This window comes from Dendrobates tinctorius, unplaced genomic scaffold, assembly GCF_039654945.1.
Source record: "Dendrobates tinctorius isolate UK_male_01 unplaced genomic scaffold, ASM3965494v1 ptg000093l, whole genome shotgun sequence".
Classification (NCBI taxonomy): Eukaryota; Metazoa; Chordata; class Amphibia; order Anura; family Dendrobatidae; genus Dendrobates; species Dendrobates tinctorius.
Window position 1 is genome coordinate 7,728,411 of NW_027361761.1, and position 18,993 is coordinate 7,747,403.

Genomic DNA, 18,993 nt, shown 5'->3' on the forward strand with positions numbered 1-18,993 from the left:
GATGTGTGGTGAGCACGTTAAACCCCGAATTATTATATTGTATAACGTTGAGCCATAAAAATGAAAAAATTCATATTTTTTCTACAATGTTTTTTAGGACCATTTTATTTTTATTTTCACAAGGGTATCAAGAGAAATGGATCCCAAAAAATTTTGATCAGTTTCCCCTGAGTACTCCGATACCCCCTATGTGATGGAAAACTACTGTTTGGGTGCACAGCAGGGCTTAGAAGGAAAGGAATGACAGTTTGGCGTGTAGACATTGATGGAATGGTGTATACGCACTATGTCACGTTTGGCGAGCCCTGATGTGTCTAAACAGTGGAAATTCCTCACATGTGACTCTATTTTGGAAACTAGACCCCACAAGACATTCATATAGATGTGTTGTGAGCACCTTGAACTCTCAGGTGCTTCATAGTAATTTATAATGTTGAACCGTGAAAACAAATAAAATCACATTTTTTCCACAAAAATGTATTTTAGCCCCGATTTTTTTATATTCAAAAGGTTAAAAGGAGAAAATGGACTCTAAAAAGTGTTGTGCAATTTCTCTAGATTATGCCAATACCCCACATGTTGTGAAAACCACTGTTGTGGGCACACAGCAGGGCTCAGAAGGGAAGGACTGACTGGAGCGCAGACTTTGATGGAATGGTCTGTGAGCGCCATGTCACATTTAGAGAGCCCCTAATGTGCCTAAATAGCGAAAACCCACAAATGTGACTCTAATTTGGAAACTAGACCCCCCCAAGGGATTTATCCAGATGTGTGGTGATAACTTTGCACCCCCAGGTGGTAAAAAACATCAAATTTTTTTCCACAAAAATGTATTTTTAGCCTCAATTTTTCGATTTTCACAAGGGTAACAAGAGAAAGTGGACCTCAAAAATTGTTGTACAATTTCCCCTGAGTACCCCATATGTGATGAAAATGATGACAGTTTAGATTGCAGACTTTGTTGGAATGGTCTGCCATGTCGCATTTGGAAAGACCTTGATGTGCCTAAAGAGTGGAAATCCCCCACAAGTGATCCCATTTTTGAAACTACACCACTGAAGGAATTTATCTAGAGGCATACTTTTAGTAATGTTAGTAATACTTTTGATTTTGATTTTACTAGTGTATGAATTTATAATGTGATCTTTCCTTCTTCTGCTAGAAAATGTTGATCTGGTATGATACAGGCACCATCCGTTTTAGAAGTACTGGGAACCTCAACTTCCTGAGTGCCAAACATTAGGACTTTGATGACTACCTCCTGAAACTGAGGGAAGGTCCCCATATTGCCTGCAGAATAGTAGAAAATCATTGTACCATGCCGTCTGTACAATTTGCACCGCCTATTTTTTGTACCATACTTTAACTTTTCGCATGGCATTGTATGGATCAAGGATCTGATCTGGGAGATCGGCACCCCCCATGTACTTATTATAATCTAAAGGCCCCTTTACATTTAGCGATGCACCAGCGATCCGACCCGGTCAGGATCGCTGGTGCATCGCTAAATGATCGCTAGTGAGCTGTCACACAGGCAGACCTCACAGCGATGCAGCAGCGACGCAGCGCACGATACTCACCTTTCACACACAGCGATCCTGGCGTCCTCCCGCCCGCCTCTACGCGTCACTCGTCAGCGCCAGCAGTAAGCCCAGCAGGAAGCGCCCGACGAGAAATGGAGCCGGACATTCTCGCGCGATCAGCGATGGACAGCGGGGGAGCCGGTCGGAGGTAAGTATCACAAAACGTCACAAACGTCACAAAATCGGTGACGTTATAGCGATATCACGAGCGATATCGCTATGTGTAAAACCCCCTTAAGATACAATCAGGATTTGGGACTTATGTTGTGGTACCTCGGGCAGTGATAAGGGAGCTGTCATCACAGTGTATGGTGGTCAAGATAAGGACATCCCTTTTGTTGTAGCTGCATTGGGCTCTGCTTTCGCCCTTTCTCAGCATTTGTCCAATTAGTGGCTTAGGGAGACCTTTCTGGTTTTTTCGCTCAGTGCTGCATGCAACTGTACCGCAGAGAGAGAGGGTCTTGAAGAGTCCTTCCCTTCGCAGACCCTAAATCTTTGGATGTACCCTGAGGTGTAATCGCTCAGCTTGTACTATTTGTACAGTACCTGGCCCTCTTACTGGGCAGGTTTTGTCAGAATTTTAGCTTCCCTATGAAATGAACCAGAGATTCATCCATAGAGATGTCCCTTTGGAGGTTGCATGTCTTAGCAAATTTTCTGCTGAAGTGTTAAACTACTGGCCAAATTGTATATAGATGATCAAAGTTAGGATCGTCTCAGCTAGGACGTTATATCAATATAATGTAAAATTTTGGACCGCTTCAAATCGTGTCCTTGTCATGGCCATGCAGAATACCGGTGTGCTGTACAATGCAGCACAATGCCCCAAAATGTAATCATCTCTGCTGCATTACCAGGGGTCCATCTCACGTATGATGACGTGGGATTTTGGGTGAAAAATTGATGGGCATACAAATTTGTCCGGGCCACAATAAGATTTATTATTTCCTCACTGAAAAAGAATTTGAAAAAGTCAATTTCAGTGAGACCAGTAACATCAAATTGGATCCTGCCAATGAAATCCAGAATTACAGGCTGCTAATTTTCGGGGAGTGTTCATACGGAATCGATTGCTGTAGGGATTGCCTGGGTCCTAAGGCGCCATGCTTGGGGTCTCTCCTCACTAGATGAGGAGGTAGAAGAGAAATAAAAGAATGTGGGATCTTCCTCACTGATTGAATTTGTGTCAGAGGTAAGGAAAGCGTCTGCCTCCTCTGGTGGAACAGCATCTTCTTGGCGAATGGGCCATTTTTATTTTGAACTTCAAAACACTGGGGATGTGTGTGGAAGTGGTGCTTTTTACATGCGTATTGTGTGGGGCGTGTGGTGTAAAAAGTGCTAGTTATTATAAAAAGTAGAGAAAGAATAAAAGGGAAAAATTTAGAAGAAAGGAAAAATCAGTAGATGTATAAAAAAAAAATTTGAATCAAAAATATTACAGTGACTTTCACTACACTAATTCCCTATCTATAAAGTTACTTGGCACTAACTATTCTTTCTTTTTTTTTTTGCAAAAGATAAACCAGCGTCACTAATACTGTGACGTACGCTCCCCTAATGCACTAGCTAAAAATTTACTCAACGTAAGCAATTCTTTTTTTTTTTGAAAAATAAATACGGACGTCACTGCAACATACGCTCCCCTAATGCACTAGCTAAGAAATTACCCGGCGGCACAATTCTTTTTGCAAAATAAAAACTCTGCCTCCCTACGAATAGTTATTCAGGGCTATTATTTTTTTTCGTTTTCAAAACACCGCTATGTCCACTACACTAATGCACTAACACCCTGCCTATAAAGTTACTCTGTGCTAACTACTATTATTCTTTTTTCTAAAAAAAAATCAGACGCCACTAACACTGCGACGTCCGCTACTCTAATGCGCTACCTCTCTTCCTATAAGGCGCTACTCGGTACTAACTAGAGGATACCACAAATCACAGTATGTCACGTGGTTTTTTTGTTTTTTTTTTAACAACTTTATTGTCACATCACTGTGATTGGCCAATCACAGCAATCGCTGATGCAGGGGAGCGGTCATTGTGTGATGACATGTGGTAACCAGAAATAGGAGCGCCGTGTACACACAGCGCTTTGTGGGAATGCAGCTCCTTCGGCGCATGTCATGAAGTGGTTAAACTGATTTTAGAAAAATCAAATGGATTGGATGAAATTTTTGATGTTCATCATTTTTGGCGTTATTGGCAATCGAAAACAAGATGTTCAATTTTAAAATAAGGATTACCCAAAATATGGGACGGGTTTTATCTAATGAGTATGGCCAGTCATACATGTTATGTGTCTAGAAATGGTCTTGGGGGAAGGCAACTAGCACAGGATGGAAGTAGCAAAGCAGTGAGTTAACAGATGGACATCAGTTGGTAGGTCAAAGGAAGTAATAAGTTGAGAAGTGAAGAACTAGCTAGAAGAAGTGATGAAAGCAGAAACTAAATCCAGCAAGTCATCAAATTAGAATAAAAAAACTCAGCAGCATGAATAAGACAAAAGTCTAAGAAAAAAGACAAAATCAACAAGATGAAGGACAAAGGAAAGGCAGAAAACTCAAAAAACAATCTATATTCTTGTAGGTTTTCCATCATGCAAACCATCTTTATCAACATAATTGACCTTAATTTCACCCGTACGTCAACAGTTTATATACTGGATGAAATGTTTTTGGTCTCATCCATCCCACTACTTGATAAGCCTCCTTATCTGGGTATTGTTTCGATATTCCATGCAATGGCCGCTCCCTTCTGTTAATGTCAATTATTGCATGATGAGCCAATGAAAAGTAGATGCATTGGATAGTGTCGGAAACAATGTTGAATTGATTAGTGAAGGCTAATAACTTGTTACTTCAAAAGAAATAAGTTTTTAAACTCTTCAGATCTTATTTTTGTCCTTTGGTCAATGTTTTACTGTGAATTTTTGGACCCAGGAAGCAAAAAAAATAAACCCTAATGGCAAGTAATTGGGTCTAAAGTCATGTCCAATTGGGATTGTGTTCTGCTGCAGATTTGAGGACAATATTGCATGGGAGGCTAGGTCTGGAAGATATTCGTCTTGTATTCAAAGTCATAATAATGTATCACCTATGACCACCCAATATGCCTATACAATAAAGCCCCATGATGGGAGAAACAGAGGATAAATGGAGCGATGGCACGCATTTAAGATCTCTGTTCTTAGGATTAGAGATGAATTGCTCTTTTTCCCTCCTGATGAGTCAGGCTACTTACACACTACATTAGGCACTTTCCCTTGCTGATGCACTTGTGAAGTGTTCCCACAGGCTCCCATTCATCTTGCAGAGGCCAAAAGAGTGTCCTTTTAGCCTCGCTCAGACTGGTATATGTTGGGTAAATGATTAAACAGGTTGTCCGATCCAAATCGATGAGTCAGTAGTCACTCTATGTGACTACATAATTATAAATCCCCTAAGTGCACGCACTGTGCTCTGCGGGACCAGAGGGTATGTATGCGTTATACATGCTCCCGGACAGGGCCCGTCTAGTGGACGTGACCTTGCTCTATACACTTGTATTGAGTGAGGCGTCACCCAGTCTAGAGACGTGGCCATCCAGTGGGCGTGGTAGGCTAGAGGAAGTGGGCTCGCTCTATACCCATGCATGGAGCTAAGCCGTGCCCACTGGCCTGGAGTATGTATAACTCATACATACCCTCCGGTCCTGGGTCTGAAACCGGCAAATCCCTGCAGCACACAGTGTGTGTGTGTGTGGTAAGGGACTCATTAGTTTGCAGCCCCACACATAGTGACTCCAGACTTATCGATTTTGAGTGGACAACCCCTTTGATGCAATTTTTAATAGAGCAGCAGACTGCACTATACCATTCAGGGTCAGGGGCCCGGTAAGCTTCTTTTCCTTTGATCAACAGATGGCACAGTGTAGCTCCCTAGCGGTGTCCATGTAGGATATACATTGGATGTATACACCAAGAAGTGGCCTCAATGTAAACTTCAGTAGGACACTCTAAGGCTACTTTCAAACTTCAGTTTTTCTGCATCAGGCGCGATGTGGCGAAAAATGTAAAAGCCGGATCCAGCGCCGGTTGCCACCGTATCCGGCTTTTTTGCCATAGACTAGCATTATCGCCGCTTTGCGCCTGATGGCCATGCGGCGTGTCCAGCTTTTGCCGGATACGGCAAAAAATGCCTGTCCGGCGTCTGCGAAAAATGTTCCCTGCAACGTTTTTTGACAGCGCCGGACCGCTTTTTTCCACTGCGCATGCCAAGGAGACTCTCTCGCCCTCTCCCTCTCCTGCACCATCTCCGGCCTCAACAGATGATCCGGCAGGCTGCGGCTTCTACCGGATCAGGTTTGACAACTTTTCGCCGCAGCCCGCCGGATTTAAAAAACTGAAGTCTGAAAGTAGCCTAAGACCCTTATGCCTTTATGCACCAAGGAAGTGACAACTGTCCTGAGCATATTTCTCGGTCAGAGAAGAGGTTGTCACACATCTGCTAACCTGATAAACTAAACAATAATACTTTTTGTCGCTTATATTTGTAGTGTTTTCCTTTTTCACACGGGTGGTCACTCAATTTGACGGCACGTTCACAGTTTGTGTTATGTTTCGGAATTAATTACCAGACAAATGGAGATCCAAGTAAAGTTTCGACTTCTGATTTCAATTAGAATATATCAGAAAGACATAAAGAAAGGAAATGCTACAATTTATATGTTTTGATACTTACCATGCCACTCCTAAGATAGAATTCAGCCGTGTGTGCCCGAGGATACAGATCTGCTATAAATTCATTTTTATCTAATTTGTCTGAGATCTAAGCTTCCTGTAGAGGTCTGTGATCAAAGAAACTGATTCTGTCTGATGTTGGCTCTGACACATAATGTGTGCTGACTTAGTTCTGTCTATAAACTCTCAGCGGGAGGCTGGGACTGTCCCTTGACACCTGTGCAAAGTGAACTTTCATTATACTATGGCTTGGCGGGAGCTACAGTTCCCATGGGTCCTACAATGTAATAATTAAAAAGGAAGCGGCACGGTACAGGGCAATATTGGGCATATGAAGGCTTTTCTGTGGAATATGATCGTGATTAATATCCATATCAAGAATTATAGTGATGTAATGGGTCCAGATTAGTGCTAAGTATGGTCAACAGGAAGAAAGATCGACAGAAGATCTGTCGGATTATAACTGTGAATTATCCAGGATATGGATGGGTCAGGATACGTCCATGATTCTGTCTACGTGGATGGTATGTTAGACAATTTAGTGGGACCAAGAAAGCACTGAGGTATTCCAACTTTGACATAGGGTTTGTAAAAAATTTTTGATGATGCTGTAGACCCCTAGGAAAATAAATGATTGACCGTATGAGGCCACATGTTTTATTTAAATCAAGATTGAAGAGGGTAACTCTTTCCCATTTTGGACATTTTCCAACAAAACTCCAAGCCCATTGCAAGAGGATGACCGGTAACAAAATCAACAGTTCATTGTCGGAATCGAGTTCATTGGTACACAAGGTTACGATGTCTGCGCCTCTCTCAACATTGATTGGATTCTAGACAATATAATGGGGCCAATGAAGCACTAATGATTTGCAGTTTTGACATAGGGTTTGCAAATATGTTTGATAAAATTGTAGACACCAAGGATTGACCCTATTAGTATTAGACCAAATGTCCCATTTAAAACATAAATGAACAGGGTGAACTTTACCAAGTTTGGAAATTTTTTAAGAAAAGTCATAACCCATTGAAAAGGGATGATCAACAGAAAAATTATTGGGTCAATATTAACACCTTTATCCAACTTAGGATAATTTAGTCCGTCAGGGAAAAATAATATCAGAGATCCACACCCTATCTATACAGAACATGTGCATGTCAACTCGAATATCACTGTAATCTGAGTTGCACTCAAGGGTCATGTAATTATTCGGGTCTAATATTTTTTTGTGATCCCACCATATAATATAGACCTTAATGACAAGTAATTGTCTCCACATCCACCTCCAAATGGGGTTGTCTTCTGCTGGACTTTGAAGGTCTATGATTGTGCCTACTAAATTCTTTTGTATTTTGGTCAGCCAGTCTGACCTTGGTTAACCAAGGTCAGACTGGCTTTCAAGGAGCATACATTTATACAAACCTACAGCTTTTTTTCAACCACATAGTAAAAAATGTGGCACTTGCCCCTTTTTAGTTGATAGTTAGCTCTTTTATTTTTTTGTTTCCTTCTTTAGTTCTTATACCAAATTTTATTTTCAAGGTAACAATATAATATCAAGGTTTTCTGACTGTATTAGCAAACCAAAATTAGTAAGCAAATCTTTTTTTCCCATAGGACTCAAAGAAAAAGCAAGAAAGACACCAAGAAGATGACAAAGATCCAACATCGAAAAATGAAGCCACATAGAAATAAATGTTTCATCATTTCTTGAGACAAAACTTTTGGGTAATCTTGGATGTTTTACCTTGTGTCGTTTGATGCACCTGTGTGTAAGACTTCTAATTAGTTTTGTTGTTCTCTTCAATTTATATTTTCTATCTACATCTTGGTTTGACAATATTGGGGTAAAAGTACTAGCATGGATTTATCCACTAGATCTCAGGACACGTGAACAACCTTTTTTAGGTAATTGTTTGGATAATAAGCTTGTATTAGATGTGCATACCATTTCAGCTGATTTATGTAACTGGGAGATGACCACATTCATGTTGAGGAGACCTGTCACAGGTAATTTTCCCACCCAATAATCCCATCTTCGTCTCAATCTTGGATCACATTGGACCACTCATTAGAGATCCATAACATAGATTTGATTGCTCATCACTGAACATTAGCAGAAATTACAAATATGAAGGCTGTAGATATCCTGTTATGATGAATGAATTGATGAAGAACCCTTGGATGTTGGGGTAAGCACAACACACAGGGTGTAAACATTTAGATTTATGGCAGTCATTGTTCGAACCACCGAAATTTGAGAGCCCTACTCACTACATGCAGAAAACAAATATAAGAATCTGCCTTATTTGAGAAAATTTGGAATCCCCTTATATGGAACACTTGGCTTCTTCAAACCTTCCACATTTAGGTGTTTTCTGAATCCCCATAGGGAGGTGTTGTTTCCTTGTCTAGATAGGAAGACATGAGTACAGAGACCATAAGGAATTTCAGCATATTCCTAGTAGGACGTCGTCACTAATATTCTTGGGTTTGCTGCTGCAATATCTTCAAATTCCATAGCAAATTTTCTATGAGGTTCAAGTCTGACAACTGTGACGGCCACTCCAGAACCTTCCAGAACTTCTTTTAAAACCAAGCCTTGGTGGACTGTGAGGTGCTTTGGTGTTATGAATGAGTCACCGGAGGAGGAGAAAACAAAAATACAAGCTAAGTCCAGAAAACCGGAGAGGTTGGTAGCTATCGGATTGCAGACCCCTGATCCTATACACCACAACTAACAGTAGCCGTGGGGGGTTCCTACGGTGCCCTAGACCCCTCGTCACAGCTGGAGAACTACATAAACCTAAAGAAGGAAAGGGGAAATCTAAACTGCCCCAGAGCAGACCCCAAAGCAATAGACAGCCCCCAACATGTATTGTCGGTGAAAAACAGATGAAAACACAAACACAGACAGAAAGACAGGCTGAGCAAACGATGGGGCCCAACTAACTAGGTAGGACAGGACAGAAAAGGACAGGACAGAAAAGATGCTGGCTGCAATCCGCAAAAAACCCTACCAAAATTGTACCAACCGTCTGGTAGGGAAAAAAGGCCCTGAAGTCGCTAGACTTCAAAATCACTATATCAGCACTCAGGTATATTCTGAAAACAGAGCGAAGAGATCAACTGATCAGAGACAAAAATGGAATTCAGTCAGTCCCAACCAGGACTGGCTGAATACAAACACTAAGGAAACCAGACAAAATCTCATGGAATAATAGCAGGGCAAAAAACTTAGCTTTTAGTAGACAGGACTAAACTGGAGGCCAGAGCTCAGAGCAGAAAGGATCACCAGCAGCCCTGCAGGGCGTCGGCTGCCTTATATCCACTCAGAAATTCCAGATGTCCAATCACACTCCGCCTGTTCAGATGACAGGTTCTTCCCATCCCAATCAATTTCACTACCTCTCTTCACCAGCAGAGGGAGTTCATCAGACATCAAAGGTGAAGGGGAGAATGAACTCACAACACTTTGGTCTATGGTCCTGTTGAAAGGTCCCCTTCAATAATATAATTGGCGTGTGTCCGATGTCAGACCCCCCCAACTTAGAATAGGACATCAATGTTGAAGTCCCTGAAAACAACTGTAACTCGTCTTGCACCAGTCAAGTGATGACATTCTGAGTCTATAGTATAAAATGGTCATAGACCTCTTACTCTCTATGACTCAGTGGAAGTTCTCTATAGTGGTGGCTTTAGGAGGCAAAATTCTATATACTGTATAATCCCTATGATGAAAATCAGGGAATTCAGTGCTCTTCAGAAAAGAAAATGAGCTCCGACCCCAATAAAAATGTCCTGAATGATCTACTATATGGTCTGGGCCTTCAAGCATTACCTAAATTGTAAATACTTCCCTGAATGTTGACTTGTTTGGTTGCCAACCATCAAGAAATTCCTGGGCAGTCCGTAAAAATCAGATACTTTTGAAAATTAGATTATTATTATGCAATTGTCATCATTTTACAGATACAGCTTTACATGGCAATTATGGGATATAGCCATATATTACATAGAGCCCTAAAGATTTATTGTCGTTTTCCAAAGTATCTATAAAAAATGAAGTTTGTGACCTACTGAAAATCTGTAAAAAAAATTATGTACTTTAAATAAATTTGCAAAATTTGCTAAAAATGTGTACGATTATATAGTCAAATATTTCAAAATATGTAAAGTAAGTAACATGGAAACTTCCCACCTGTTTTGGAGAAACAAATGGTTTTACGTGAGGGCTCCATTGATGTCTATAACAAATTTTTCACCTTGGAGGGTCACTATATTGCTCAAGATTGTGAGATTTCATTTTCGACTTTACCAATGTTTGTAATTTGATGTCTCTCCCCAGCAATTAACATACACAAAGCATTAAATCACGGCGTGGTTCCATGCATTCGTCGAGTCTACGGTGACTTTCCTTGCCCTTGTTCATGTTCTTACAAATTATGACCCCAATCGCTTCAGTGAGAATTACCTAGAATATTGTACGGCAGTGATAGAGGTTGATTTACAATGCTGTAAATGAAGACACCATCAGGAGGCCCTAACCCCCCCCAAAAAAAGATAAAAATGCTTGAGCTTAATGAACAGCTCCTAAGGCGCTTTCTTGAGGAGCCTATTTGCAAGTCCCTGGTGGCAGCTTGCGTCCTTTGGATTGCACGCGCCATGCTGTGAATGGGATGGTGAATGCTGTGACATTGTCCTATGAATGGACGGACAAGCGCTTTTTCATTTGCCTCCGTAGCTGCACATCAATGACCTGTCTTCTTTAATAAATATAGATGGGAAAAAGTTGCATCGCTTATTACGTTATTGTTGTTGCATTATTTTTGTTACTTTTATTACTTTATGACTATTATTATTTTGTAACATCTCTTGTTTGTGTACACTACCATTCAAAAGTTTAGGGTCACTTAGAAATTTCCTTAATTTTAAAAGAAAAGCACAGTTTTTTCCAATGAAGCTAACATTAAATGATTCAGAAATACACTCTATACATTGTTAATTTGGCAAATGACTATTCTAGCTGCAAACCTCTGGTTTGTATTGCAACATTTCCAACAACCAACACTCCAGTGTTCTTATGGTACTTTGTGTTTGCTAACTGTGTAAGAAGGCTAATGGATGGTTAGAATACCCTTGAAAACCCTTGTGCAAGTATGTTAGCACAGCTGAAAAATGTTTGGCTGATTAAAGAAGCTATAAACCTGACCTTCCTTTGAGCTAGTTGAGAATCTGGAGCATTACATTTGCAGGTTCCATTAAACTCTCAAAATGGCCAGAAAAAAAAAGAACTTTCATGTGAAGCTCGACAGTCTATTCTTGTTCTTAGAAATGAAGGCTATTCCATGCGAGAGATTGCCAAGAAACTGAAGATTTCCTACAATAGTGTGTACTACTCCCTTCAGTGGAGAGCACAAACAGGCTCTAACCAGAGTAGAAAGAGAAGTGGGAGGACCCGCTGCACAACTGAGCAACAAGACAAGTACATTAGAGTCTGTAGTTTGAGAAATCGATGCCTCACAGGTCCTCAACTGGCAGCTTCATTAAATAGTACACGCAAAACGCCAGTGTCAACGTCTACAGTGAAGAGGCGACTCCGGGATGCTGGCCTTCAGGGCAGAGTGGCAAAGAGAAAGCCATATCTGAGACTGGCTAATAAAAGGAAAAGATTAATATGGGCAAAAGAACACAGACATTGGACAGAGGAATATTGAAAAAAAGTGTTATGGACAGACAAATCCAAGTTTGAAGTGTTTGGATCACACAGAAGAACAATTGTGAGATGCAGAACAACTGAAAAGATGCTGGAAGAGTGCCTGACGCCATCTGTCAAGCATGGCGGAGGTAATGTGATGGTCTGGGGTTGCTTTGGTGCTGGTAAAGTGGGAGATTTGTACAAGGTAAAAGGGATTTTGAATAAGGAAGGCTATCACTCCGTATTACCACGCAATGCCATACCCTGTGGACAGTTCTTGATTGGAGCCAATTTCATCCTACAACAGGACAATGACCCAAAGCACACCTCCAAATTATGCAAGAACTATTTAGGGAAGAAGCAGGCAGCTGGTATTCAATCTGTAATGGAGTGGCCAGCGCAGTCACCAGATCTCAGCCCCATTGAGCTGTTTTGAGAGCAGCTTGACCGTATGGTACGCAAAAAGTGGCCATTAAGCTAAACCAACTTGTGGGAGGGGCTTCTGGAAGCATGGCGTGAAAATTCTCCAGATTACCTCAGCAATTAAACTGCTAGAATGCCAAAGGTCTGCAATGCTGGAATTGCTGCAAAGAGAGCATTCTTTGATGAAAGCAAAGTTTGAAGGAGAAAATTATTATTTCAAATAAAAATCTTTCTTTTGAACCTTGTCAATGCCTGGACTAGATTCATTTGGCAACTCATTTGATTAATAAAAGTATGAGTTTTCGTGGAAAACACAAAATTGTCTGGGTGACCTCAAACTTTTGATCGGTAGTGTAAGTATAAAAAACATTCAAGCAATTCGGATACATGGTCCAAAAATAGAAAAAAAAAATTAAATCTATTTTTTTAAATGTTTTTGCATATTTTTGGAAATTTATAGTCAGGCATCCCTCTATACAAAGTCTATGGGACTGAAGAAGATCGTAAAACACTTGGCTATCATCGTTTACTCTCATAAACAATGAGTAAAAAGGTGTGGTGCATGCATAACTGGCAATGTATGATAAGAATACTGAGATGGCAGTCATGGAGGCCATTGTTAGGCCACTGGCTGCCAGAGCAACCCGTGGTCACCACCAATTACAGTGCATTGGAGTAGAGGTGATGAGCTGACAGAGGAAGCCTTCTTCCTCTGTCTAACCACTTAAATGCTGTTGCTTCTATCGTCCGAGGCATGTAAAGGGGTTATATGATATCACTTCTGCATCAGATATGAATGGTGCTAATGATGCTACAACCCCACGCAACTGCCAAGATGCCATCCATGCTGGATCATCAATTTTTGTGAACATTGTCTAATAAGTAACAAGTGCACAACATTTGCCAATCACGCATGCATATTGACTAGTTTATGGGGTTGTACCGTCATCGACACCACTTATGTCTGTGTAATGCAAAGCCTACTGAGCAAGAAACACTTTCTCTTATGCTTATCTCTAGTCAGGAGATTAGGATCATGAACAGAATACCCTTAAAGGGGTTGCCCACTACTAGGATAATCCCTTCTTGAACTAAATATTTTGTCTCGACAAACTGAAAAAGCCTATACTCACCTCCCGTGCTGGCAATGTTTCCACGGTGTCGGCACTCGCTCTCCCCGGGGTTCTCGTGCAGTGTTGTGACATGTGACCCTGGTGCATAATCAGCGTTGGCGTCACTGTTTCCACCTATGTACGTATTGAGCATGAAGAAGAAGCCAAGGATCAGCTGCCATGCGGACTTCCTCTTCATGTTCCACCCATATGTAGATGGGGACAGTGATGACAGCCCTGGATGGACGTCAGGGTCATGTGTGACACCACCCCACTAGAACCCCAGGGATAGCGAGTGCCGACACCGTGGGAACGGCATCAATATGGGAGGTGAGTTTCTGCTTTTTATTTTATAGGGCCAAACATTTAGTTCAAAAAGGGGTTGTCCTAGTAGTGGACAACCCCTTTAGAGGGATTGTCCAGTAAAAATCTACAAGTCTTTAGTCACTCCTTGTGAATGTGGTGCTGCGAAGATTGTCCAGTGTCAGCGGCGGGAGTGGCAGTAATGTGACCGCAACTATGCGATGTGCATACTCTTGGCCACATTTCGACTAGTTGGCCGTGGCTTCGCTCAATACACTTGCATTGAATAGTCTATTCCGGACAATAGTCTAGTCGGAATGTGGCCACAAGTATGCAAATTGTATATTTGTTATTTCATGATCGCCGCACCCGGTGCCGGCATCAGAGAGTCCTCACTGCAGTGCACAGACTATGAGGATTCACGATTCTGGACTCACATTTAGCAACCGCAAACTTGTAGTTTTAGACCAGACAACCCCTTTAACTATTAAAATAGAGATCTATAAATTCCATAAATTGAATACTACTAAAGTAGAAACTCCCTTTAAGGTGCCTAGAAGTTTCATTATTCAACTTGGCAAATGTCTACACAGAATATACAGTGACAATTCAATTTTCTTATAGTTAGAACCAAACGCTCTCATCTTGGAAGCCTCAATGATTTAACATGCACGATAGATATTTTTATTTTCCTGTAAGGTATAATTGGTTCTTTTTGATTGAACGCTCCATAAACATAACAGTGTAATTAAAAGAAAGGGAACACAACCATCAACTACCAAAGGAAAAACCATAAAAGCACGTACTGTTAACTCGGCCCGGGAAATTACCCCCATAACTTGAGATTGCCCCACAGTAGTTTTTCCAGGGGGCAAGTAAATGGAAATTGTGAGAACTTTTCCACCTGACAATTTTTTTGCTTTATTGAATGGCTGCTTTACATCTTATGAGTATAAAGGAACATTCTACTCAAGAATGTATGCAGATCGTATGCAAAAGTAATATCGCAGAGTCGCATACAAATGAGATGCAAACATTATGCAACAAACCTTCTTGGAACTTCTCTGAAAACAAAATCATTCATATCAGTATCTGTCAGGATTTTTAATTAATCCTTTAATATAAAATTTGTACGATGCCACACAATGAGTTTGCTGAATACATTAAACATTTCCTATTGTTCTGAATTTACAAAAATGGAGTCGGAAACCAACAAATGAACTTTATTCTATATTTTAATTTGTCCCTAATGAAATTCCACCCATCTTCATTCAACCAACGCACGAGTGTAGACCACACGAAGTCCTCATTCGTGAAGTCATAGAAGGACCAAAAACAATTAAAAATCTGGAGCAGAATTGGCAAGAAGAGTATGAGAAGGTTTGCTTCAACAACTGCTGACTTCATGCTTGCTTGGGAGTCAGAAAATATGAGAACATTGGACTCTATGAAGTGTCTTTAGCAATTGTTATTTTTGGGGATAGTCCCGATATAAGGAATCATCAAGAGAAGATCGTGTCAAATTTGATAAAATATCAAAAAATTACTTGTGGATTTTTTGGAAAGAAGTAGGAGTTTTCATCCCCTAAGGATAGGTTTTAGAATATTTTTATTAAAACATTACTTTTTCAATAAAGGTAAAATCTCGACCTCTTCTAGACTTGACTAGCCAAAACATGGATGACGTTTGCAGCTAGGGACACAGGAGTTACGTCCCAACTACAAAAAAAATAAATCAATTTTGATTTTGTTTGGAAGTCAACAATTTTGTTCCAACTTCTATACTGAGGCAGAGGTGTAACTTAAAGGGTTCCTATTTTTTTTAACCTAAAAGTGGAAAACCACCATAGCAATAGCAAAAAAAGCATACCTACAACCAAAATCCATCCCCCACTCCAGCATTGCTGCTCCAATGGAGTCTGAAGACTGGAGGATGATGGCACTCTGGCCATCAGTCACTTGACCCTCAGTGGTCTCTGAAACCGAGTCCTTTATGGTTGTGACATATTGTCACCGCTTACTTCTACAGCCCCTACACTCCTCACTACCACTTGGCCGATCCTCAACACATGTTTGGATTGGCATCAGCTGTGCTGAAATCTCTGGGGCCTTGGTCGATAGGCTGAGGCTTCCGAGTTTTGCTAGGCCAGGGAGAGTTCTGCGAATGTGCAGACAAAGGTTGAAGCTCACGTTGTGAAGTTACAGTCAGCAACTTTTGAAGGTACATGCGCAGAACTTTCCTGGGTCTAGCAAACCTGGAAGCCTAACCCTAACAAGGCCATGGAGATTTCAAAGCCACCTACACCAATCCAAAGATACAATGAGGTCTGAATGGGTAATGGTGAGTAGCAGAAGGGGCGGAGAACTGAGTGCAGGTTTTTTATTTTTTTTCTCGCATTTTGATGGACTTTTATGGTGCAGAAAAATGACCGCAATCCCGCAGAATCTGCACGGAAGTGAATTACAAAAAATTCAGCATTTTGACGAATACAGATTTTTGTAAAATTTGAATAGAATTTAGTTACACTTAATTTTTTTACTTATCTCTAGGCAGGAGAATGTAGGTATGTTTTTTTTAAAATTTTTGTATCATTTTTAACCTTTTCTATAAACTTTACATTTTCGAATGGGCAATACTGAAGAATCCGTCTGTCATTCTCCGATTTAATGGAAGCCATCACCACGAGCAGCCAACAGGTGAACTTTAAAGCAATGTTCCTTTTCAGATCTAGCTTTCTGTTATTATGTTAGATGAGGATTATCTGGACCATGGATCGTAGAAAAAGACAGAGCAATTGTGTTGTGGTTAATGACAAAAATGTAATACAAAGAGTATTAAGACTAGGTCATAATCTCCGCTCCGTTATTGCTTGCACAGAGCATTGAGCCAGATGATAACATTGCATCCTTAAAATGCTGTTTTCTCAGGTCTGCTTTCCTTTTGGATTAGAACACAGTTTGCATTTTCAATTTCCATTTACTAAACAGGAAAATATTTCACTGGGAGGGAATAGTATAAAGAGGAAACGATTCTCCGCTTGCCCGAGGCCCAGTGAGCACAGGATTTGATTTGCTGTGTTAGGCTGCAATCTGGATTGATACAGAGAGATGAGAGGGGTCTTTAATAAAATTTACATTTCATTTTCTTACTTGACACCAGTCTCTTGTCACTCACTGGGTGGAGGAAGGGAATGACTTGCGTCAAATGATTGTTATTTCTGAAACTAAGCTTTACAAAGAGAAGGAAAAAAGAATTAGACTTTTCTCTCATCTGTAAAAATAGTTATTCTTTCAGGCAGTAATAATATTGATCTGTAAACTTTTTTGACACAGAGATCTGAGCAAAAAAAAAAATATTTACAAAAAGTAATGGCTAATTTTCACCACTAAGGGATACAAATAAAGTGGTGCTGGTTTGCCACGAGCCTAAAAGTGACTACCCATGTTGGGTTGTATTTGGTTTCACCCAAGAAGGTATCACTTTTCTTTTTTTTTCTATATCTATGGTGGTAACCCAATTTAGTCAACAAAACTTATACTTTGGTTGCCAAACCCAATGCCAACAATATGTCCTTTATCCATTGAGGTTGTAGGATTCATCCAGTTAGTCTTGGATTCTTTCCTCTGTCACGTAATCCCTTCTGTCATGCGTTTGGGTTCACACCCTTGACCCTGTGCTTTGTGGTCGGCTTTTCTATCCGCTGTGCCACGGCAGATACACCTTTTCTCCTCGTGTTTAGTTTCTGTTATACTTGTTGCAGTCTTTTAGGGTAACGTGTTTTAACTTACTCATTTGTCTTCCCTATCACCTTTCGGGTGCGGCTTATATACTTTCCCCCTGCTGGTATTTCCTGCTGGTGATAGACTCATTTGAATGTCCAGCCATATTGCTGTAGTTTAAGCCAGTCACTGAAAGACCAGCTAGGGTTGATCTCTTTGCTGTTTATGTTCTTTACTCTACACCTATCTTTTGTTTCTTTTCATGAAGTAGGCGGCAGATTCTTTAACACTACGCACTTAATCCTTTATTTTGTATGTTTTATTTTGCTCACTCTGGGATCTCTTTCTATTTCAGCATACTTTCCCTTCTTTAGGTAATTTGCCCTCTGCTCTTCCCTCCAGATCTTTAAAAGGAATCTGAAAATCTTGACGGCCTTTTAAGCAGCATAGGTCCGAGTTGCCATCATCTAGTCTGTGGTTAGGGCTATCTCAGCTCACGCAGGAACCATTAAGGACTGTGGGGTCAGGATCTGTAATCTGTACAGGAACAGTCAGGGTCAGTTGCAGTTTTTACTGTGTTACCTATTTTCCCGAATGCGTTCCTACACTATCATAACACCCTCTGCTTGACCGTACAGGAGGAAGGTTCTACGTTCAAGTGGTAGCTGCTTGTCTGATCTGATATAAGTTCCAGTAGGTAAAGAACAGAGTAAAGCAGTCCAGGAAATCAGTTACTCCCATTTAAAGGGAGAATTGCTGATTCAGAAATCAATCTTTGAGCTATGTAAAGTTTCAGAGGTTCCAATGTCAATGTATTCTATAAACATTCATTCAGTAAAATTTAAAAAAATAGTCTATGAAAAAGTTATTTTCATTGATCATTTACATAAGATCCCTGGTGGTCTGGGGGCACTTGAAAATCTAATTAGAAGTGAAACACTTCTACTGTATATTCTTAAGTATGTAATATTGTATATGCTATAGTCAGCATTCAGGTGGTTGGTGTTGAATCATACAGTCAATATCTGGTGCATGGTAGTTGATGGGACAACATAACCTATGCTGTGATATGGAATTTGGTGTCCAATGGTTAAAGAGACACTAAATGTAAAGAAAACTTGGTACTTTCTGTCTTATTGTAAGTCTTTGAGTGCCTTGTCCTGAATCTTATACACTTACATTGAGAAGTGACAAGATGTTGTCCAGAAGTTGCACAGGAGATGGGGATTGGTAAATATTTTACCACACACGGAGCATGCAATACTGATACCTATCCAGAGGTAAAATGAAAAAAAACACTGGAGTTATTACCCATAGCTACAGGTCAAGAGGGCCAAAGGGTGCGTTCGCCCCAGGCCTCTCACTTGGAGGGGCTCACATGGAGCAATCATCACTCTTAACTATATCAGTGTGGTCAAAATTATAAAAGTACT

The 18,993-nt window shown here is 40.6% G+C and overlaps 1 protein-coding gene across 1 annotated transcript in view; it reads left to right on the top strand.

Moving 5' to 3' along the window:
• LOC141098537 (fibrocystin-like) overlaps positions 1-10,832 on the top strand; it is a 167,952-nt gene extending 157,120 nt beyond the window's left edge. Inside the window, exon 10 of the mRNA XM_073586413.1 lies at positions 7,922-10,832. Within this exon, the coding sequence (XP_073442514.1) occupies positions 7,922-7,959 (38 nt within the window). The 3' untranslated portion in view covers positions 7,960-10,832. The remainder of the gene's footprint in view (positions 1-7,921) is intronic.
• The last annotated feature ends 8,161 nt before the right edge of the window (positions 10,833-18,993 follow it).